Consider the following 22,931-nt stretch of genomic DNA (forward strand, 5'->3'; position numbering starts at 1 on the left):
TAAGTTGCTTGAAGACGTTTCACCTCTCATCCGAGAAGCTTCTTCAGTTCTAAGGTCAAATGGTGGAGAGTCCCAGATATAAACCTAGTGGGAGTAACCCCCCACAGAGGGACAAAAGGACCCCCTGATGACCCTCTAATCGCCTGAGCCAAGGTGTGAAACTGAGCGTGGGTCCCAATCAGCCAGAGTTTCGGGTGTGTTCATTGTGAAACCTGGCCCCACCTTATCATGCGAATTCCTGAGATCAGATGGCCCAGGATGTGAGTGGGCGTTAAGGCGTCTGGGAAGGGATCTCAAAACTGGATTATAGATGGCAGAGAGTTGGTGTCGTAAACCCCCGCCTCTGTTCAAAGATGGTCGCTCACAGTGGACATAGATGGCTTCTTTCACTCCTCTTTCAAACCATCTGTCCTCTCTGTCCAAAATGTGAACATTGGCATCCTCGAAAGAGTGTCCTTTATCCTTAAGATGCAGATGGACTGCTGAGTCTTGTCCTGTGGAGGTGGCTCTTCTGTGTTGTGCCATGCGCTTGTGAAGTGGCTGTTTGGTCTCTCCAATGTAGAGGTTTGAGCATTCCTCGCTGCACTGTACAGCATACACCACATTGTTAAGTTTGTGTCTTGGCGTTTTGTCTTTCGGGTGAACCAGTTTCTGTCTGAGCGTGTTGCTGGGTCTGAAGTACACTGGGATGTCATGCTTGGAGAAAACTCTCCTGAGTTTCTCTGATACACCGGCTACATAGGGGATGACAATGTTGTTGCGTCTGTCCTTCTTATCCTCCCTCGCTGGTGTCTGGTCTTCTTTTCTGTGCCTCTTTGCTGACTTTAAGAACGCCCATTTAGGATAGCCGCACATTTTGAGTGCTTCCTTTACATGTGTGTGTTCCTTCTTTTTTCCTTCAGGCTTAGAGGGAACATGTTCTGCCCGGTGGTGTAGGGTCCTAATTACTCCAAGTTTGTGTTCCAAAGGGTGATGGGAGTCAAAGAGGAGGTACTGGTCCGTGTGTGTGGGCTTCCGGTAAACTTCGATGTTGAGTTTGCCGTTCTCTTCAATGTGCACGGCGCAGTCCAGGAAAGGCAAACAGTGTCCCAGGGAAGACACAAAGGACAACTGACTGGCTCTGAGTTATCCGGCTAACCTCCACACCACATGCCCACTGGACCTGCTAACCGCTCCTCCCTCGCCAGACTGCTGTTACAATACATCTATTGATTAATCCTATATATAGTACATAGACTACGAGCGTGAGATTTGTGGCAATATAGTATAGTGTAAAGCGTTTGTCCTATGAGTTACTGACTAAGCTGTTTCTGTCTCCCTGTTTTTTCCCTTAGACCAGTTGAATGAAGGGAGAAAGGAATAAACTCTTTGAGCATGTGCTCCAGTGGCGCAATCGGTTAGCGCGCGGTACTTATATGGCAGTATTAGGCTGAGCTATGCTGAGGTTGTGAGTTCAAGCCTCACCTGGAGCATAAACTTTGAGCTAATGAAAGGGATAAATGCTGAGCACACTGAAAATGCCAACAGACTTCATCGCATGTTTAAAAATGAGCAACATTCAAAATAGAGATTAACAAACCCAGAATTATACCTCTCTGTGTTTGTTCTGCTTCTTTTTTGTCGACCAATGCAAGCTATTAACCATCGAGATATAGGTTTTCCTTCAAAGTCAGATTTCTGGAAGTATGTGTGTGTGTGTGTGTGTGTGTGTGTACCTTTTTTGTCCTCAGACCGCAGGGCGTAAGGCAAATCATTGGTTTGCCAAGTTGGGCAACAATCACCATGAGAAAATGATGTGTGTGAAACTAAGATGATTATGATTATATGAAGTATATATTCATCTTGTGTTTAAACTGGGCTGAAGGTTTAGGTTAATCTCAGGGTTACTTCCACCAGTTTCCATACAAAATGGGAAAGCTGAGAGAAATTCTTCTTCTACTTCTTTATACGGTTTATTGGCAGTTGGCAAACAGCAAAATAGAGCATTACCGCCACCAACTGGTCTGAGAGAAAATGCCGCAGTACCAGCTGGCTGACTCTTGAGGTTTATTGCTGATTGACAGCACCTGTGTGAAGTAGTGCTTGAAGTGTGTATAAAAGCAGCAGGTGTGTTTTGAGAATGGGTAAGACTTTTTCTTCCTGGTAAAGCTTCTGGAAAGCTTTGTGTGTTGAATGGAACTTTATGTATTGTTTTTTTATTCTTTGGTTTTGCAGCCAAGAAAGTGCTGATTGTGTATGCCCATGAGAGCCCTGCCTCCTTCAATGCTGCTGCCAAAGATGCTGCTGTGGCAGCTCTGACTGCTCAAGGCTGCACTGTAGAGGTGTCTGACCTGTACGCCATGAAGTTCAAAGCTGCTGCTACTACTGAGGACATCACTGGTATACAAATATTCTGCAAGTATAGCAATGCTTTGATTGTACTTCAGGTGTAAACATTAGCTTTATTTGCAGGTGGAGTGAAGGATGCTGAGAACTTCTGCTACGCAAAAGAGATCAAATTGGCATCAGAGGAGGGCAGACTTGCAGAAGACCTCAAAAAAGAGCAGGAGAAGCTCAAGGAGGCAGACCTTGTCATCTTTCAGGTAGTGTCTCACTGGAAGTGTCTTTGTGGTCACCTAATAGGTGTCAACATCAAAATGACCATTAAACCTGTGTTCCCAGTTCCCCATGTACTGGTCATCTGTTCCTGCAATCATGAAGGGGTGGATGGATCGTGTGTTGGGCTTTGCCTACGCACAGGAGAAGCGGTACAGTGAGGGGATCTTCAAGGTGAGAACTCCACCAACATGTCTGTGTTCAGGCTGTGTCCTCTCCCTCTTTGCTCACTCCTTGCTCTCTGTACAGGACAAGAAAGCCATGCTGTCCTTCACCACTGACTGTCCTGAATCTGTGTACAGTGACACTGGCATCAATGGTGACATCAATGTCACACTGTGGCCACTGCAGGTGAGGTCTCACTATAAACAGAGCCAAGCATGAAATGATCTGTCATGTGGTAACAGCTGCTCCTCCCTGTGTGCAGAACGGGATCCTGAACTACTGTGGCTTCCAGGTTTTTGCCCCTCAGATCTTCTGGGATCCTGCTACTGGTTCTCCTGAATCTCGCAGCTCCATGCTGGAGGGCTGGCGCACACGGCTGCAAAACCTCTGTGGGGAAGCCACTGTGTACTTTGCTCCCTTGGACTACTTTGACAAGGAGAAGGGTTTCCTGCTGAAGCCTGAGGTCAAAGAGAAATATGCCAGCAACGAGTCTGGCCTCACAGTGGGGATCCACATGGGCAAGCCACTGCCAGCCAACAGCCAGACCAAGGCCAGGGTCTGATGATGGAGTGGGTCCATGTAATGTCTTGATCTTAAAATAAAGCCTGCTTTATTCAAACTTTGAGCAATGAGTTATAAATGCACCACTTGGGTTTCATACATGTTATCCCTCTAGAACATGATGTATACTACCACAATGTAATGATGGTTCTTAGTCCATATAGGATCCAGTCATGTATGGCTTTAAATGTGATTGGGGGGGGGGCTGGCTATGGTTCCACATGCTCATGCAAATCCCTGTTCTAATAAGAACACACAGGTGTTTGGGGAGGGGGGGTGACCGTACACCAAGGTTGAAAGCAAGACTGACACCTGACCACTGCTGTAGATCAGGTGACTGCAAGCCCTATTGCGCCTCACTGCCTATACTACAGGGTTTGGCGTGAAAGCAGCTTTCAATTTCATTTTTTGTCCCACAAGGGGAAATTAGTTTAGCAGCAGGAGGATAAAAATAAACAGAACAATACTATGAAATAATAATAGAAAGTTGAAGAACAATTATTTGCCATTAAGGAGACAAGACGCAGTAGGGATAAAAGAGACCTGGAGTCTTTTGGTCCTCCTCGGAGTTACTCTAAAACGGTGGCCAGAAGGCAACAACTTAAATTCACTGTGAAGTGGATGGTTCACACAATTAATAATAGAATGAGCCTTTCTAAGCACATTTCTATTGTAAATGGCCAAAAGTCCATCTTGCCAGCGCCCTGAAATTTTGCTAGCAGTTTTTACCACAAGTCCCAACCGATTCTTATTCTTCACCGTCAGGTTACCAAACCAGGCAGCAATATAAAAAAGACATCACAGATTCGATAAAACTTCTATAAAACAAAGACAACATCTCAGATGAGACATTAAAAGATCCCATTTTCTTTAAAAAGAACAGTCTTTGTTGAACTTTTTTAGTAGTGGCATCAGCATGAGATTCAAAACACAGTTTATGGTCAAGTACCACACCTAGATATTTATAACTCTCAACGATCCCAATATCGGTAGTTTTAATGATAGTGGGTGATGAGCTATAAGAGGACTTCCTAAAATCAATAATCATGTCTTTAGTTTTTGACACATTAAGTGAAAGGAAGGACTCATCACACCAATTCACAAAATCATTTACAACCTGTCCATGGCCTGAGTCATCCTCCACTAGAAGACTGACGATTACTGTGTCGTCAGCAAACTTCAGGATGTGTCTGTTGGGTGGGGTGATCCAGTGGAGGAATAAAGCACATCAGAAAATACATGATTCACCCTAACACATTGTGACCTATTGATCAGAAAGTCTGTCACCCAGCCGACCAGACTAGTGTCAAGCTTGAAATGATTGTAAAGCCTGTCAGCAAGTAAGAAGGGTTGAATTGTATTAAATGCAGATGAAAAGTCAGCAAATAATAATCTTGCATGGGTGTGGGGGGACTCAAGATGCTTATACAAGAGATGCAGGAGTGTGACAACAGCGTCCTCCACACCTCTCCCTGCGCTATAGGTGAACTGGAAGGGGTCAAGATGGTGTTCAACCTGCATTAAAATCTCCTTCTTAATCACACTTTCAGCAGTATGTGTTCTTTCTGTCCTAGATGCAGTTGAGTTTACCATTGCACTCTTGACATTTTTGTGAGGTAAAAATGTCTATTGCCACTGTGGGATCTTCCACCATTTCCCTCCTCCCACACATGAACTGAAATCAGCTGACTGTGATGCCAGTGCACAAGAAGAGTAAAGCATGTTTAATATTTAAAGATTGTGTTTGTCCTTTTTCTAATATTTGTACTGAAGGCTTTTAAGCATTTCTATTCCCCTGCCACCGGTTGGTCAAGCAAATCCATCATGTGAGCGGCTATAGTTTTTTTGTACCAAATTCAACCAAGATTTAGCCAGTCATGTGCTCCTCCACTACCAAGAACTGTAGAAGCCAATCACCTCTTGCTGCAGTGGAAGCACACTAACTGTACTGAAGGCTAAATAACATTTATATGTAGTTCACTTAGCTGCTTTTTAAAAAGTAAGAGCCAAGGATGTCAGAATAGCTCATTTAAATGCGTGAAAGTCAATCAAATAGTACAGTTAACTGCTTCTAAAACATTACTGGGAAATAGTATAACAGAGAAGCAAATTTTACTTGAGGCAAAGCTCATTTATATGAAAAGAAGTCGACACAGACTTACACTTTCGTTCATTTAATTTAGTTTTGCTAAATGGAAGTTCATGGTATAGTGGTAGAATACAGGGATACAAAGACTTTGTTGCCGCATGCTTGAATTCTTTATCAATTAGTTCAATATCTCTTAGTAAACTACACTAAAACCTACGAAAATTAAAGAATAAAAGTGAAATATGAAAAAAGGGTACAGAAATGATCTGAAACAAATGTGCACAGACTGTAACAAAAGCATTTGTAACATAGATGTATAGAAAAAAAATTGATTCCCCACATATATTAATGCATGCTGTGACAACCCTTATTGTATTATAGCACCACTGGGGGGTGGGGGTGTTGCCCTACTATTATTGTAGTTGAGGGAGTCCCCTAATGGGTAGGGATGGGTATCGTTTAGGTTTTATCTGATACCACTACCAAACCGGTACTTTTGAAATGGTGCTGGTGCTTGAACTGGTCCTTAAAGAATGGAGAACACAAACTTTGTCCAAAAACCTCTCATGTTCTGCTGTTTTTTTGTAAAACGATAACAACGTTAGACTTTTCTGCAGCTATAGGGCGTATATGGTATCACTCTTGGCTGGAAGCAGTGCTTAAACAATGGAGAAAAACACAAACTTTGTCCAAAAACCTTTCATATTTAGCCGTTTTCCACTTTTTCTTTGGTCATTTAGCCTTTTTAGCCAGGGTGAAGGGAGTGTCTGCCATCAAACAAGAAGACAGCTGCATGTAACTACGATGGTGTTTGCTAGCTCACCTTACATGCATTAATGTAATAATGTGGTTAGTCCACTCAACGTAAATTACACACAAACAACATTAAGCTACTCACGCAGAGAAGAACGGCTGCTGCTGCCATCATCATCCGTCATCATTTCTGCTACACTGGCAGGGCTACGGGCCAGGACTCCCCTCTTTGGATTTTTGGGGGATGTTGCTCCGGGTCCGATAGCAGGCACCACACCCGCAGTAGATGTGCACGGTGTGAGGTCTCGCAGCAAGCTATCAAATATGGTGCATTTCTCGGCTTTTAACAAAATGTTATACGTCGCCAGGTGTTTCATCAGATTCGAGGTGTTACCTTCTTTGCACAGTATCAGCTTAAAGCACTTGTTGCAGGCTGCTGAGTTTGCATCTTTTGCTGTGAAGTACAGCCAGACTTTTGACCGCTTCGCCTTGGGCATTTTTAATCTGTAGCTCTGCTCTAAAAGAACGTACGTACCTGGGCCCGCCTACTATGCTTGCAAAGGTAAAATGATTGGCTAGAATCCAAAGTGTATGACATCTCAGGAAAAAAAAGCACCGAAAAAAAGCACCGAAATGTGCACTGCTTTTCGGTCTGGTTACTACTGTTTATGTCAGAACCAGTGCCATCATGGCACCGGATACCGGTACCCATCCCTGCTAGTGGGTGTGGGAGTATAGTGGTGGCCGTTACATGCTGATCGCGTTGCTGTTCAGAGAAACCTTACCGTTGTAACTTGGCTGGCGCCGGCGACTACCGATCCCCGCACATGTATGTATGGACAGGGTAGAGCCGTGGGACCTGGCTTGTATGGTCTTATGTTGCTAACGTCAAATAAAGGTCTGTTTAACTCACTGGCTCTGAGTTATCCGGCTATCCTCCACACCACATGCCCGCTGGACCTGCTAGCCGCTCCTCCCTCGCCAGACTGCTGTTACGATGCATCTATCGATGAATCCTATATATAGTACATAGACTACAAGCGTGAGATTTGTGGCAATATAGTATAGTGTAAAGCGTTTGTCCTATGAGTTACTGACTAAGCTGTTTCTGTCCTCCTGCTTTTTCCCTTAGACCAGTTGAATGAAGGGAGAAAGGAATAAAACCTTTGAGCATGTGCTCCAGTGGCGCAATTGGTTAGCGCGCGGTACTTATATGACAGTATTGGGCTGAGCTATGCCGAGGTTGTGAGTTCAAGCCTCACCTGGAGCATAAACTTTGAGCTAATGCTTAGCTAATGAAAAAGATAAATGCTGAGCTCACTGAAAATGTCAACAGACTTTATGACATCTTTAAAATGAACAACATTCAAAATAAAGATTAAGAAATCCAGACTTATACCTCTCTGTGTTTGTTCTGCTATTTTTTGTTTCTGTTTATTTTCAATGTGAGCTATTAACCACCTTGATATAGACGTTCTTCCAAAGTCAGAGAATTTTGGCTGTTTGTGTGTGTGTACCTTTTCAAGGTTCAAGGTTCAAGGTTCTTTATTTGTCACATGCATAGTTATACAAGTATAACACACAGTGAAATGTAGCCTGACACGCTCCTTGACATGTGCAAAAAAATTGGGGGGGGGGTGTAGAGGAAGAACATTATATATATATATATATATATATATATATATATATATATTTAGTATATACATTGGGTGAATGTGCAGTAGTAGCAGCAAGCAGGTGAATTCTGATATGAATAGACATCTGACTATTTTACAGGATAGACAATATAAACATATTTAAAATTAAAGGAATTGAAATGTACATTGTGCCTTGGTTTAGTGTCTGGAAGAGTCCTGACTCAGTCAATTATAGATGATGTGAGAGGGCGGGTGTGTGTGTTTAGGGCACGGATGGCTTGGGGATAGAAGCTCCACTTGAGTCTCTCTGTCCTTGCCCGGAAGATGCGGAACCTTCTACCAGATTGCAGAAGTTGGAACAGTTTGTTGCCAGGATGGGACGGGTCCTTCAGTATCTGCGCTGCTCTAGTCCGGCATCTCCTGGTGTAGGTGTCCTGAAGCGGGGGGAGAGCAATCCTGCAGCAGCGTTCTGCTGTACGGATCACTCTCTGGAGAGCTTTTTGGTCCTTCACACTCCCCTCTTCATGCTACACAGAGTTGTTACAGACCTCCTAGGATGAGACAATCTTTCAATCTACAAATGATTATATACTTCTAAGCATATATGAGTAAATATTTCTAAGCATAAATGACAATCAACAATACAAAACCTAACACCTAGCCTTTTTGGTCTGGACCTGAATGTGGGCAGCCCATGTCAGGTCTGAGGAGATGTGGACACCAAGATACTTGAAGGACTGCACCCTCTCCACTGGAGCTCCATTGATGATAATGGGCTTGTAGTCTCTGTGCTGACTCCTTCTGAAGTCCACCACCAGCTCATTGGTCTTGCCGATGTTCAGGTGGAGGTGGTTGTCCTGGCACCATGATGCCAGATTGTTCACTTCATCCATGTAGGCCGCCTTTTATATCCTTATGTATAGTTTATACCAAAGGTTCTCAGACCGCAGGGCGTAAGGCAAATCATTGGTTCGTCATGTTGGGCAACAATCACCATGGGAAAATGATGTGTGTGAAACTGAGATGATTATGATTATATGAAGTATATATTCATGTTGTGTTTAAACTGGGCTGAAGGTTTAGGTTAATCTCAAGAGTTACTTCCACCAGTTTCCATACAAAATGGGAAACCTGAGAGAAATTCTTCTTCTACTTCTTATAGGGTTTATTGGCAGTTGGATGTTGTTCTCATTGTACATGCTTCCCTTGGGCTCTATATCTCACAAATGTAACATTTCTTTTCATTTTTATGCTGATGATATTCAAATCTATTTTTGTCTGACTGACGATACCCCATCTTCACTACGCTGCTTTCTTGATTGTATGAAGGAGATCAAAGGGTGGTTAACGAGTAACTCCCTTTTTCTAAATGAAAAGAAAACGTAAATTATTGTCTTTGATAGCCACATCCCTCGGCGACAATTAGCCAATATATTTGGGCCCTTTGCTACCTCCCTCTCTGATACAGTACGTAACTTAGGCGTTCTTTTGGACAGCTCCTTTACACTTGATAAACAAGTGTCTTCTGTAGTACAGTCTAGCTTTTACCAAATATGACAAATCTCTAAGGCTAAGCATTACATACCACGGATGGATCTTGAAAAACTTACACATGCATTTGTTACTTCAAGATTAGACTACTGCAACCCCCTTTACCTGGGCCTCCAATCTGCCCGTCTTCATAAACTACAACTTGTCCAAAATGCAGCGGCACGCCTTTTAACTGGTACTAGAAGGTTTGATTCTATTACCCCGATCCTTGCTGACCTACATTGGCTGCCCATCAAATATCGGATTGATTTTAAGATTTTATTTCTTACATTCAAAATCGTAAATAATATTGTGCCTTGCTATTTAACTGAACCTCTCCGCCTGTATACTCCTAGGAGAGCACTTCAATCATTGAGTCAAATGCTCTTGGTGCAACCTAGGTCCCGGCTGAAAACCAGAGGTGATTGTGCCTTTGCCATTGCTGCACCTAACCTCTGGAACAATCTTCCAGCTAAACTTCACACGTCTGAATTGTTTTAATCTTTTAAAACACGATTGAAAACTTATTTATTTGATCTTGCATTTTAGATTAGTTAGTCAGTTATCAGATGTACACTTTGTACTTTTATTGCATTTGTATGTAATTTTAACCTATTGTGTTACTGGGTTTTTCCAGCTGATATTTCTGTGTTGATTTTACCTAACTTTAACACTAGGGCCCTATTTCAGGAAGCCGGTTTAGTGCAAACTCTGAGTAAGTATACCCTAAGTTAACGAAAACTCTGGGTTTTCGGTTTCACAAAGCGAGTTTAGATTAATTCTGAGTGAGTTACTATGACGACACACTCCGTGAAGCTAACCTGCCCCCTAGCAGGTTTACTTCAACTAACCCTGACCTTCTCCGCCTCTTTGTCAGAAACCTGACTGTAGGAAGTGTCAGACATGGCATGCCCCTTCCTTGAAGAGCCAGTAGATGTTGAAGCCCAAATTCTCCGCAGAGCTCTCCGCCGGGGGAGAGTGATTAGAGCGCGTTCGGACATTTTATCATTTCCTGATGATTTCCTGTGTGAACGTTACCGTTTTTCAGCACAATCTATAATTTATTTGAATAACATCCTCAGGCCTAATATTGCTCATGTGACACATCGCGGACATTCTCTCAGTTCTGTACATATTATTTGTATTGCACTTCGGTTTTTTGCAAACGGGAGCTTTCTGTATAATATTGGTTACGCTGAGCACGTTTCCAAGGCTACCGTCTGTCGGGCAGTCAGGAATGTTACAGTTGCACTGAAACGTCTCCTGTACTCGTTTGTGGTGTTCCCCGGTCATAGACCCACAAGATTTATCAAAGAGGGATGCCACAAAATTGCAGGTATCAGGATGAACGAAACTTAATTCATGATGTGGTGATACTTGAACTACTACTTAAATTTTACATTTATTCTCACGGTTCCCAGGCGTGATTGGCTGTATAGATGGCACTCACATTCCAATCATTGCTCCTTCAGTAAATGAAGGAGACTATGTGAACAGGAAGTCTTTCCACAGCATTAATGTACAGGTACATAGTTCCCTGTAGCATTTCAAACTAACAAATTATTTCATTATAGTAATGGATGCTAATTTGTGTTCTCTGCACTGTGAAGATCATATGTGATGCTGCCAACATTATCACAAATATGGAAGCCAACTGCTCAGCCTCTGTGAGTGGTGGTGGTGGTGGACGACCTCCACCTGTTTTTCGGGCCTCCGCTTTTTTTTCTGTTGGCTATAACGGGTCACATTTGAGCATACAGAGTAAGCAAATATGTACTTGTAATGTGCTCAGATAATTTCAATAAGTGCTTACAGAGGGGAAATTAATGTAGCCTCTAACTGCAATTGATTTACATCGGACAAACAGACCAAGCACTATGGCTCATAATACAATTACACCTTACCTGTTTGGACTATATTTTTATATTTCATTTTTACTTGCTGCCAGGAACGTTTGGGGCCTGTTGGGTTGCACCTGCGCTTAAATCACATCACAAAATCAAATGTATAAAATAAAAAATAAAATAAAATATAATAAAATAACGTGTTAAATGGGTGGAAATCCCTAGATCAATGTTTAAATTAACACTCACGCATTGACTCTGTCGGCTTTGTTTTGCCATGCATGCACCCTTTGTTTACAGCTGAGGCTGTGTTACTTTTTTTCCGCGGAATTTGCATGTTATTGGCATATGCTGCCATCAGAATTTCGGACTCAAGCGCTGTAAAATACATTGACCGCGCCTTCTTTCCCTCCGTCTCCATGGTGACTCGCTTAATCTGTGCTCCACTAATCAGGGCTTTATGTATCCTCGTGCGCGCGCTTAACTTGGGGTTAAAGCAACTCCGCGTTGACTGAACTAATTGTTATCAGCCTTTCTGAAACCGAATATTCCGAGTTGGACAGTTCGGGGTTACTCAACCCTGAGTATCGTTTTTTACTCTGAGTTTTCTAAACCCGCTTCCTGAAATAGGGCCTAGGTGTGCAATATTTCTTTCAACATAGTACTCACAGGTTGATTAGTGCTTTGTTTTGTATGGAAATATATTTCTACTCTATTATCGTACCCATATGTATTTAATTTTATTTCATATTTTACTATTGAGAAGCACTTTGGTGTACCTCTGGTTTTAAATGTGCTATATAAATAAAGTATTGATTGATATTGATTGATTGGTAAACAGCAAAATGGTGCATTACTGCCACCAACCAGTCTGAGAGATATTACCCCAGTAGCAGCTGACTGACTCTTGAGGTTTATTGCTGATTGACAGCACCTGTGTGAAGTAGTGCTTGAAGTGTGTATAAAAGCAGCAGGTGTGTTTTGCTTCAGTATGGGCACCTTTTCTGTTGTTATACCAGCTTGGCAGAAAACTCAGCATTTACTGTTGCGCAGCACTTTTGAGAATGGGTAAGACTTCTTCTTCCTAGTAATTGCTGCAACTTGTTTGGCCAAAGGAGTGAAAGGTTTCTGTGCTGACTTAAACTTTACCAAAACTTGTATTGTTTTAAAATTTATTCTTTGGCTTTGCAGCCAAGAAAGTGCTGATTGTGTATGCCCATGAGAGCCCTGCCTCTTTCAATGCTGCTGCCAAAGATGCTGCTGTGGCAGCTCTGACTGCTCAAGGCTGCACTGTAGAGGTGTCTGACCTGTACGCCATGAAGTTCAAAGCTGCTGCTACTACTGAGGACATCACTGGTATACAAATATTCTGCAAGTATAGCAATGCTTTAGCTCTGATTGCTTTTCAGATACAAACACTGTATTTTTGTCACAGGTGGAGTGAAGGATGCTGAGAACTTCTGCTACGCAAAAGAGATCAAATTGGCATCAGAGGAGGGCAGACTTGCAGAAGACATCAAAAAAGAGCAGGAGAAGCTCAAGGAGGCAGACCTTGTCATCTTTCAGGTAGTGTCTGACTGGAAGTGTCTTTGTGGTCACCTAATAGGTGTCAACATCAAAATGACCATTAAACCTGTGTTCCCAGTTCCCCATGTACTGGTCATCTGTTCCTGCAATCATGAAGGGGTGGATGGATCGTGTGTTGGGCTTTGCCTACGCACAGGAGAAGCGGTACAGTGAGGGGATCTTCAAGGTGAGAGCTCCACCAACATGTCTGTGTTCAGGCTGTGTCCTCTCCCTCTTTGCTCACTCCTTGCTCTCTGTACAGGACAAGAAAGCCATGCTGTCCTTCACCACTGACTGTCCTGAATCTGTGTACAGTGACACTGGCATCAATGGTGACATCAATGTCACACTGTGGCCACTGCAGGTGAGGTCTCACTATAAACAGAGCCAAGCATGAAATGATCTGTCATGTGGTAACAGCTGCTCCTCCCTGTGTGCAGAACGGGATCCTGAACTACTGTGGCTTCCAGGTTTTTGCCCCTCAGATCTTCTGGGATCCTGCTACTGGTTCTCCTGAATCTCGCAGCTCCATGCTGGAGGGCTGGCGCACACGACTGCAAAACCTCTGTGGGGAAGCCAGTGTGTACTTTGCTCCCCTGGACTACTTTGACAAGGAGAAGGGTTTCCTGCTGAAGCCTGAGGTCAAAGAGAAATATGCCAGCAAAGAATCTGGCCTCACAGTGGGGATCCACATGGGCAAGCCACTGCCAGCCAACAGCCAGACCAAGGCCGGGGTCTGACAATGGAGTGGGTCCATGTAATGTCTTAAAATGTGTGCTGCAATAAAAAAGCTGCTTTATTGTAACTTAAGTTTGAGCAATGAGTTTCAAATGCACCACTTGGTTTCATACAGTTCAGCCATCTAGAAAATGGTACATATACATAACAGGATACACAAAGCTGTCTCTGTAGGCTTTCAAGACTGGTGTCATTATCCAACACTGACCAAATTGCTGCTTGGGGCTTTGTTGCCCGCTAGAAATGTGAGCTGGCAATGGTAACTTGGAACTGCACACAAACTGATGCAATGCATGGTGCATTTGGTTAGCTTCTCTACATTATCCTGCTGAGTAACAGCTTGATCCATCCAGCTCACTACACCATCTATAACGTGATGGTAGCACATTATCCTTTAATTCACATATCAATAATGTCACACGTGCAGCATATTTCCAACTCCGTAATATCAATCGCCTCCGCCCTTTCCTCACTCCTCATGCCACTGCCATTCTCGTCCATAATCTTATCTCTCGAATTGACTACTGTAACTCACTATGTGGCCTTACACAAAAATCTATTAACAAGCTCCAACGTGTCCAGAACTCTGCCCGTATTATTACTAGGACTTCCTCTACCCACCACATCTCCCCAATCTTGAAGCAGCTTCACTGGCTCCCGGTTAAATTTTGCATCCATTTTAAAATAATCCTCTATACATTTAAGGCTATTCATTCTCTCTCTCCACCACACCTCTCCGATTTAGTACAGATGAACTTCCCATCCCGGTGCCTCAGATCTTCATCTTCTCCTTCTCTCTCTGTTCTTTCCGCTTGTCTGATTACAATGGGGGGCAGGGCTTTTAGTTGCTCTGCCCCTCGACTTTGGAATTCCTTACCCCCTGACCTCAGAAATATTAGTTCATTCCCTCTTTTTAAGTCCACCCTCAAAACTCATCTGTTTAAAATTGCTTATGTTTAAACCTCGGTATGCTCTAACTTTTATCTGTTATTCTTATTATTGTGTATATTTCCAGTTTCTGTGTTTTTATCTGTTGTACAGTGTCCTTGGGTGCTTTGAAAGGCGCTATTTTTAAATAAAATGTATTATTATTATTATTATTATGGTTTACTTGGGAACACTTGACTGCTGCTTTCCTGTACTGTCTCTCAATTCCGGCAGCACCACTGCTGGAATTGTGGAGGGAAATGAATTAAATCAGTATCTTTGGCTAATTCTTGGTAAATAGGTAATCATATGCTTTTCCACTACCGAGAAATAGAGAAGCATTGACCATTCATTGTTATGACTACCAAGGTTCTGCTTGACTTGCATCAATACTGTAATTAAATCTGTCAAAGGTTAGTGTTAAAAACACAAGTATTGATATGATGGTCTTTTCTTGCCGTGGTAGCGAGCTAATCAACATTTGTGTCGTTCACTTAGCTACTGTTTAAAAAGTTAGAGCCAAGGAAGTGAGAATAGCACAGTACAGTTAGGTCCATTAGTATAGTTAATTGCTGCTAACACGTTATTAGGAAAACAGTATAACAGAGAAGCACATTTCATTTACATGAAAAGAAGTACACACAGACTTCAGTTTTCTTTAATCTATTTTAGTTTTGTAAAATAAGAGTTCAGGATACAGTGGTAAAATACAGGGATGCAAAGCCTTTATTGCCACATGGTTAAATTCTTTATCCATTAGTTCCATATCTATTAGGTAAAATACACTAAAAACTACAAAAATTAAAGAATAATAGGGAAATATGAAAAAAGGAAACAGAAATGATCTGAAACAAACGTGTACAGACTGAAAAAACATTTGTAAGATAGATGTATAGAAAAAAAGACTGATTTCCCACATATATTAATGCATGGATCTATCGATTAATCCTCTATATAGTACATAGACTACAAGCGTGAGATTTGTGGCAATATAGTATAGTGTAAAGTATTCTTTCTATGAATGACTGAGCGAGTGGTTACTGTCCCTTTTTTCCATTAGACCAGTTGAATGAAGGGAGAAAGGAATAAAGTCATTGTGCATGTGCTCCAGTGGCGCAATCGGTTAGTGCGCGGTACTTATATGACAGTATTGGGCTGAGCTATGCCGAGGTTGTGAGTTCAAGCCTCACCTGGAGCATCAACTTTGAGCTAATACTTATCTGATGAGAACAGATAAATGCTGAGCACACTGAAAATGCCAACAGACTTTATATCATCTTTTAAAATGAACAACATTGAAAATAAAGATTAAGAAACTCTCTGTATGTTTGTTCTGTTATTTTTGTTTCCGTTTATTTTCAATGCGAGCTATTAAACATTGAGATATAGACGTTCTTCCAAAGTTAAAGAATTTTGGCTGTGTGTGTGTGTGTGTGTGCCTTTTATGTTCTTATGTATAGTTTATACCAAAGGCTCTCAGACCGCAGGGCGTAAGGCAAATCATTGGTTCGCCAAGTTGGGCAACAATCACCATGAGAAAATGATGTGTGTGAAACTAAGATGATTATGATTATATGAAGTAAATATTCATGTTGTGTTTAAACTGGGCTGAAGGTTTAAGTTAATCTCAGAGTTACTCCCACCAGTTTCCAGACAAAATGGGAAACCTGAGAAAAAATCCAGCAGTAGCAGCTGGCTGACTCATGAGGCTGAATGCTGATTGACAGCACCTGTGTGAAGTAGTGCTCAAAGTGTGTATAAAAGCAGCAGGTGTGTGTTGCTTCAATATGAGTGGTTTTTCTGTTACTACAGCAGCTAGTCAGAAAACTCATTGCTTACGGTTGTGTGCCAGTTTTGAGAATGGGTAAGCCTTGTTCTTCCTGGTAACTGCTGAAATCTGTTTGGCCAAAGCTGATAATCTTTGACAAGAAGAGTGAAAGGTTTGTGATCTGACTGGAATTTTATCACAACTTCTTTTTTTGGGGGGTGTAGCAAAGAAAGTGCTGATTGTGTATGCCCATGAAAGCCCTGCCTCTTTCAATGCTGCTGCCAAAGATGCTGCTGTTGCAGCCTTGACTGCTCAAGGCTGCACTGTAGAGGTGTCTGACCTGTACGCCATGAAGTTCAAAGCTGCTGCTACTACTGAGGACATCACTGGTATACAAATATTCTGCAGGTATAGCAATGCTTTGTGCTTCAGTTGTAAATATTAGCTTTATTTGCAGGTGGAGTGAAGGATGCTGAGAACTTCTGCTACGCAAAGGAGATCAAATTGGCATCAGAGGAGGGCAGACTTGCAGATGACATCAAAAAAGAGCAGGAGAAGCTCAAGGAGGCAGACCTTGTCATCTTTCAGGTAGTGTCTGACTGGGAGTGTCTTTGTAGTCAGCAACAGGTGTTGACATCAAAATGACCATTAAACCTGTGTTCCCAGTTCCCCATGTACTGGTCATCTGTTCCTGCCATCATGAAGGGGTGGATGGATCGTGTGTTGGGCTTTGCCTACGCACAGGAGAAGCGGTACAGTGAGGGGATCTTCAAGGTGAGAGCTCCACCAACATGTCTGTGTTCAGGCTGTGTCCTCTCCCTCTCTGCTCACTCCTTGCTCTCTGTACAGGACAAGAAAGCCATGCTGTCCTTCACCACTGACTGTCCTGAATCTGTGTACAGTGACACTGGCATCAATGGAGACATCAATGTCACACTGTGGCCACTGCAGGTGAGGTCTCACTATAAACGGAGCCAAGCATTAAATGATCTGTCATGTGGTAACAGCTGCTCCTCCCTGTGTGCAGAACGGGATCCTGAACTACTGTGGCTTCCAGGTTTTTGCCCCTCAGATCTTCTGGGATCCTGCTACTGGTTCTCCTGAATCTCGCAGCTCCATGCTGGAGGGCTGGCGCACACGACTGCAAAACCTCTGTGGGGAAGCCAGTGTGTACTTTGCTCCCTTGGACTACTTTGACAAGGAGAAGGGTTTCCTGCTGAAGCCTGAGGTCAAAGAGAAATATGCCAGCAAAGAATGTGGCCTCACAGTGGGGATCCACATGGGCAAGCCACTGCCAGCCAACAGCCAGACCAAGGCCAGGGTCTGATGATGGAGTGGGTCCATGTAATGTCTTGATCTTAAAATAAAGCCTGCTTTATTCAAACTTTGAGCAATGAGTTATAAATGCACCACTTGGGTTTCATACATGTTATCCCTCTAGAACAGGGGTGCTCAATCCCAGTCCTCGAGAGCTACTGTCCTGCAGCTTTTAGATGCATCCTTGTTCCGACACAGCTGAATCAAATGAATGGCTTGTTATCAGGCCTTTTCCAAACTTGATGGCATGCTGAAGAGGTAATCAAACATTTGATTCAGCTGTGTTGGAGTAGGGATGCATCTAAAAGCTGCAGGACAGTAGCTCTCGAGGACTGGGATTGAGCACCCCTGCTCTAGAACATGATGTATACTACCACAATGTAATGATTGTTCTGAGTCCGTATAGGATCCAGTCATGTATGGCTTTAAATGTGATGGGGGTGGCTGGCTATGGTTCCACATGCTCATGCAAATCCCTGTTCTAATAAGAACACACAGGTGGGGGGGGTGACCGTACACCAAGGTTGAAAGCAAGAATGACACCTGATCGCTGCTTTAGATCAGGTGACTGCAAGCCCTATTGCGCCTCAATATCTATACTACAGGCTTTGGCTGGACTTGGCATGAAAGCAGCTTTAATATCCCACTTTCAGCAGTATGTGTTCTTGCTGTCCTAGATGCACTTTACACTTTACCATTGCACTCTTGACATTTTTGTGAGGTAAAAATGTCTATTGCCACTGTGGGCTTTTCCACAATTTTGCTCCTCCCACACATGAACTGAAATCCGCTGACTGTGGTGTGAGTGCACAGGAAGAGCAAAGCATGTTTAATATTTAAAGATTGTGTTAAATCCTTTTCCTAATATTTGTACTGAAGGCTTTTAAGCATTTCTATTCACCTGCCACCGGTTGGTCAAGCAAATCCATCATGTGAGAGGCAATAGTTTTGTGTACCAAATTCAACCAAGATTTAGCCAGTCATGCGCTCCTCCACTACCAAGAACTGTAGAAGCCAATCACCTCTTGCTGCAGTGGCAGCAAGCAAACTGTACTGAAGACTAATCAACATTTATATGTAGTTCACTTAGCTGCTTTTTAAAAAGTAAGAGCCAAGGATGTCAGAATAGCTTATTTAAATGCGTGAAAGTCAATCAAATAGTACAGTTAACTGCTTCTAAAACATTACTGGGAAATAGTATAACAGAGAGGCAAATTTTATTTGAGGCAAAGCTCATTTATATGAAAAGAAGTCGACACAGACTTACACTTTCGTTCATTTTAGTTTTGCTAAATGGAAGTTTATGGTATAGTGGTAGAATACAGGGATACAAAGACTTGGTTGCCACATGCTTGAATTCTTTATCAATTAGTTCAATATCTCTTAGTAAACTACACTAAAACCTACGAAAATTAAAGAATAAAAGTGAAATATGAAAAAAGTGAAACAGAAATGATCTGAAACAAATGTGCACAGACTGAAAAAAAAACCATTTGTAACATAGATGTATAGAAAAAACAAACCTGATTCCCCACATATATTAATGCATGCTGTGACAACCCTTATTGTATTATAGCACCACTGCCCTACTATTATTGTAGTTGGGGGAGTCCCCTAGTGGGTGTGGGAGTATAGTGGTGGCCGTTACATGCTGATCGCATTGCTGTTCAGAGAAACCTTATCGCTGTAACTTGGCTGGCGCCGGCGACTACCGATCCCCGCACATGTATGTACGGACAGGGTAGAGCCGTGGGACCTGGCTTGTATGGTCTTATGTTGCTAACATCAAATAAAGGTCTGTTTAACTAACTGGCTCTGAGTTATCCGGCTAACCTCCACACCACATGCCCGCTGGACCTGCTAGCCGCTCCTCCCTCGCCAGACTGCTGTTACAATGCATCTATCGATTAATCTTATATATAGTACATAGACTACGAGCGTGAAATTTGTGGCAATATAGTATAGTGTAAAGCGTTTGTCCTATGAGTTACTGACTAAGCTGTTTCTGTCCCCCTGCTTTTTCCCTTAGACCAGTTGAATGAAGGGAGAAAGGAATAAAACCTTTGAGCATGTACTCCAGTGGTGCAATCAGTTAGTGCGCGGTACTTATATGGCAGTATTAGGCTCAGCTATGCCGAGGTTGTGAGTTCAAGCCTCACCTGGAGCATAAACTTTGAGCTAATGTCAGGGATAAATGCTGAGCACACTGAAAATGCCAACAGACTTCATTGCATCTTTAAAAACGAGCAGCATTCAAAATAGAGATTAACAAACCCAGAATTATACCTCTCTGTGTTTGTTCTGCTTCTTTTTTGTCGACCAATGCAAGCTATTAACCATCGAGATATAGCTTTTCCTTCAAAGTCAGATTTCTGGCTGTGTGTGTGTGTGTGTGTGTGTACCTTTTTTGTCCTCAGACCGCAGGGCGTAAGGCAAATCATTGGTTCGCCAAGTTGGGCAACAATCACCATGAGAAAATGATGTGTGTGAAACTAAGATGATTATGATTATATGAAGTATATATTCATGTTGTGTTTAAACTGGGCTGAAGGTTTAGGTTAATCTCAGAGTTACTTCCACCAGTTTCCATACAAAATGGGAAACCTGAGAGAAATTCTTCTTCTACTTCTTTATACGGTTTATTGGCAGTTGGCAAACAGCAAAATAGAGCATTACCGCCACCAACTGGTCTGAGAGAAAATGCCGCAGTACCAGCTGGCTGACTCTTGAGGTTTATTGCTGATTGACAGCACCTGTGTGAAGTAGTGCTTGAAGTGTGTATAAAAGCAGCAGGTGTGTTTTGAGAATTGGTAAGACTTTTTCTTCCTGGTAAAGCTTCTGGAAAGCTTTGTGTGTTGAATGGAACTTTATGTATTGTTTTTTTTATTCTTTGGTTTTGCAGCCAAGAAAGTGCTGATTGTGTATGCCCATGAAAGCCCTGCCTCTTTCAATGCTGCTGCCAAAGATGCTGCTGTGGCATCTTTGACTGCTCAAGGCTGCACTGTAGAGGTGTCTGACCTGTACGCCATGAAGTTCAAAGCTGCTGCTACTACTGAGGACATCACTGGTATACAAATATTCTGCAGGTATAGCAATGCTTTAGCTCTGATTGCTTTTCAGATACAAACACTGGATTTTTGTCACAGGTGGATTGAAGGATGCTGAGAACTTCTGCTACGCAAAGGAGATCAAATTGGCATCAGAGGAGGGCAGACTTGCAGATGACATCAAAAAAAGAGCAGGAGAAGCTCAAGGAGGCAGACCTTGTCATCTTTCAGGTAGTGTCTGACTGGAAGTGTCTTTGTGGTCAGCTAACAGGTGTCCACATCAAAATGACCATTAAACCTGTGTTCCCAGTTCCCCATGTACTGGTCATCTGTTTCGGCAATCATGAAGGGGTGGATGGATCGTGTGTTGGGCTTTGCCTACGCACAGGAGAAGCGGTACAGTGAGGGGATCTTCAAGGTGAGAGCTCCACCAACATGTCTGTGTTCAGGCTGTGTCCTCTCCCTCTTTGCTCACTCCTTGCTCTCTGTACAGGACAAGAAAGCCATGCTGTCCTTCACCACTGACTGTCCTGAATCTGTGTACAGTGACACTGGCATCAATGGTGACATCAATGTCACACTGTGGCCACTGCAGGTGAGGTCTCACTATAAACGGAGCCAAGCATGAAATGATCTGTCATGTGGTAACAGCTGCTCCTCCCTGTGTGCAGAACGGGATCCTGAACTACTGTGGCTTCCAGGTTTTTGCCCCTCAGATCTTCTGGGATCCTGCTACTGGTTCTCCTGAATCTCGCAGCTCCATGCTGGAGGGCTGGCGCACACGGCTGCAAAACCTCTGTGGGGAAGCCACTGTGTACTTTGCTCCCATGGACTACTTTGACAAGGAGAAGGGTTTCCTGCTGAAGCCTGAGGTCAAAGAGAAATATGCCAGCAAAGAGTCTGGCCTCACAGTGGGGATCCACATGGGCAAGCCACTGCCAGCCAACAGCCAGTCCAAGGCCGGGGTCTGACAATGGAGTGGGTCCATGTAATGTCTTGGTCTTAAAATGTATTCTTTGCTTGAGGCAATATGCTCAAATGTTACTAGCCATTACACGTGCAGGCTGCGGATTTATAGAATGAGACAAACAAATGCAACAAATTGACCTTAATATATTACTCTGACTATTGTTGCGTCTGCAACAAAATAAAAGACTTTTACTCATTTGTAGTGTTTCAATTTTATTTATTGCCTGAAATTTGGATTTTGATAACTAGACTTTAAACTCTATCGTACAGACAGAAGACTGCTCTCACATTAAAAGATTCAATTTCCTTGTGGATGATCTACTGCCCTTTTTGCATTTATCTTCACACTGGTTCTTTTTATAGTTTAATCTGTTTTAGTGCAGCAAGCAAAAACTTCTCTGGGCATTGACTACTTGAGCAAAGATCGCTTTCACAGTGGCGCAAGTTTTTCTTCACTCTAGTATTATCCAAACTGGAATGATTTAATTTTGTGTGTGCCTTCTTAAGCTACAATGTCAACAGTAGGAAATTCTGTACACAGTGAGCTCATTAATTTTTTTTTTTTTTTTTTTAAATGCATCAAGTAATCGGCGTACTCCTACACAGTGCCCTGAAGAGTTTTTCCTCATTATTCATATTTCTCAAATTGCTCTTGGTTTTTCTTTTAGCCTCACATTTTGCTTTGCATTTTTATAGTGCTGCAGCTTGTTTGGTATAATTATAAGAGGGGAATGATTTCCTTTATGCTGCTCCAGACTACAATGAAATTGCAGATTTCCCTTTTCACTCATTAAAATGGAGCATGCTAATTAAATGTATTTATGGTTTGCTTTTTAAGCATATAAGTGCAGCTGTGCTTTCAAAACCTTGCCAACACATTGATTAAAACAATTATCTGTGTTTTTACTTTCAAAGAATAAAGTGTAAAGCTTTTAGGTGTTAATAGATACTTACTAATACTTCTGGTTTTCTAAAACACTAACATGAAGCAAGAAAGGTAGTGCTTTCCTTGGCAAGTCTAAAAATAGATGAACCATAACAAAGTAAAGCTTCTTTCATCTCATAAAGAGTCATCCTTTGTATTACTGTCATCTTGTGGCCACAGTTAGCTATTGTCACTGAAAGCTCTGCTTGTTTCTTACTCATAGGAAACGACAGCTGTCTTCATTCTACAGATGTGTCTGTCTCCCATTAACAATAACGTGAGCTATGCTGAGAGGGCGAGCAGATTTTTGTTTTGTGGTGTGAATACGTGGCCAGCATGCGAAGCACTGTCATATTTATATATTCGTATCAAACCAGTGTATACATATACTTTAACATTAGCTAATGAGTCCTGACTGAAACATTTCCTTCATCACTATACTTAGTATTCTTTGACTCTTTGAAAAGATTGTGACAGCATGCTGTGGTCTTGATCTGTCT

At 42.5% G+C, this 22,931-nt stretch overlaps 3 protein-coding genes, 3 non-coding genes and 1 pseudogene across 7 annotated transcripts; all 7 read left to right on the forward strand.

The window, feature by feature from the left end:
- Window positions 1-1,378: 1,378 nt before the first annotated feature.
- trnai-uau (transfer RNA isoleucine (anticodon UAU)) lies at window positions 1,379-1,472 on the forward strand. The gene is made up of 2 exons: window positions 1,379-1,416; window positions 1,437-1,472. It is a non-coding gene; the product is annotated as a tRNA-Ile (tRNA).
- Window positions 1,473-2,119: 647 nt separating this feature from the next.
- On the forward strand, window positions 2,120-3,373 carry LOC146703384 (NAD(P)H dehydrogenase [quinone] 1-like). The gene is made up of 6 exons (XM_085467326.1): window positions 2,120-2,123; window positions 2,215-2,379; window positions 2,452-2,582; window positions 2,662-2,769; window positions 2,845-2,946; window positions 3,023-3,373. Exons 1-6 carry the CDS (start codon window positions 2,120-2,122, stop codon window positions 3,320-3,322), a joined length of 810 nt encoding a protein of 269 aa, XP_085323452.1. The 3' UTR covers window positions 3,323-3,373.
- A 3,966-nt stretch (window positions 3,374-7,339) lies between these two features.
- On the forward strand, window positions 7,340-7,433 carry trnai-uau (transfer RNA isoleucine (anticodon UAU)). The gene is made up of 2 exons: window positions 7,340-7,377; window positions 7,398-7,433. It is a non-coding gene; the product is annotated as a tRNA-Ile (tRNA).
- Window positions 7,434-12,196: 4,763 nt separating this feature from the next.
- On the forward strand, window positions 12,197-13,525 carry LOC146703386 (NAD(P)H dehydrogenase [quinone] 1-like). Its single transcript, XM_085467248.1, has 6 exons — window positions 12,197-12,242; window positions 12,366-12,530; window positions 12,610-12,740; window positions 12,820-12,927; window positions 13,003-13,104; window positions 13,181-13,525. Exons 1-6 carry the CDS (start codon window positions 12,239-12,241, stop codon window positions 13,478-13,480), a joined length of 810 nt encoding a protein of 269 aa, XP_085323374.1. The 5' UTR covers window positions 12,197-12,238; the 3' UTR covers window positions 13,481-13,525.
- A 1,984-nt stretch (window positions 13,526-15,509) lies between these two features.
- On the forward strand, window positions 15,510-15,603 carry trnai-uau (transfer RNA isoleucine (anticodon UAU)). Its single transcript has 2 exons — window positions 15,510-15,547; window positions 15,568-15,603. It is a non-coding gene; the product is annotated as a tRNA-Ile (tRNA).
- Window positions 15,604-16,210: 607 nt separating this feature from the next.
- LOC146703388 (NAD(P)H dehydrogenase [quinone] 1-like) lies at window positions 16,211-17,575 on the forward strand. The gene is made up of 6 exons (XM_085467249.1): window positions 16,211-16,269; window positions 16,398-16,562; window positions 16,631-16,761; window positions 16,840-16,947; window positions 17,023-17,124; window positions 17,201-17,575. The coding sequence occupies exons 1-6, from the start codon at window positions 16,266-16,268 to the stop codon at window positions 17,498-17,500; spliced, it is 810 nt and encodes a 269-aa protein (XP_085323375.1). The 5' UTR covers window positions 16,211-16,265; the 3' UTR covers window positions 17,501-17,575.
- Window positions 17,576-18,472: 897 nt separating this feature from the next.
- Window positions 18,473-21,508, forward strand: LOC146703389 (NAD(P)H dehydrogenase [quinone] 1-like; annotated as a pseudogene). The gene is made up of 6 exons (XR_014922112.1): window positions 18,473-18,497; window positions 20,393-20,557; window positions 20,637-20,768; window positions 20,848-20,955; window positions 21,031-21,132; window positions 21,209-21,508. The product of XR_014922112.1 is annotated as an NAD(P)H dehydrogenase [quinone] 1-like (transcript).
- The last annotated feature ends 1,423 nt before the right edge of the window (window positions 21,509-22,931 follow it).

The sequence above is a fragment of the Copadichromis virginalis genome, linkage group LG8 (genome assembly GCF_057382275.1).
Source record: "Copadichromis virginalis isolate Kocher_CV1m ecotype Utaka linkage group LG8, C_Virginalis_male_GT1.1, whole genome shotgun sequence".
NCBI lineage: Eukaryota > Metazoa > Chordata > Actinopteri > Cichliformes > Cichlidae > Copadichromis > Copadichromis virginalis.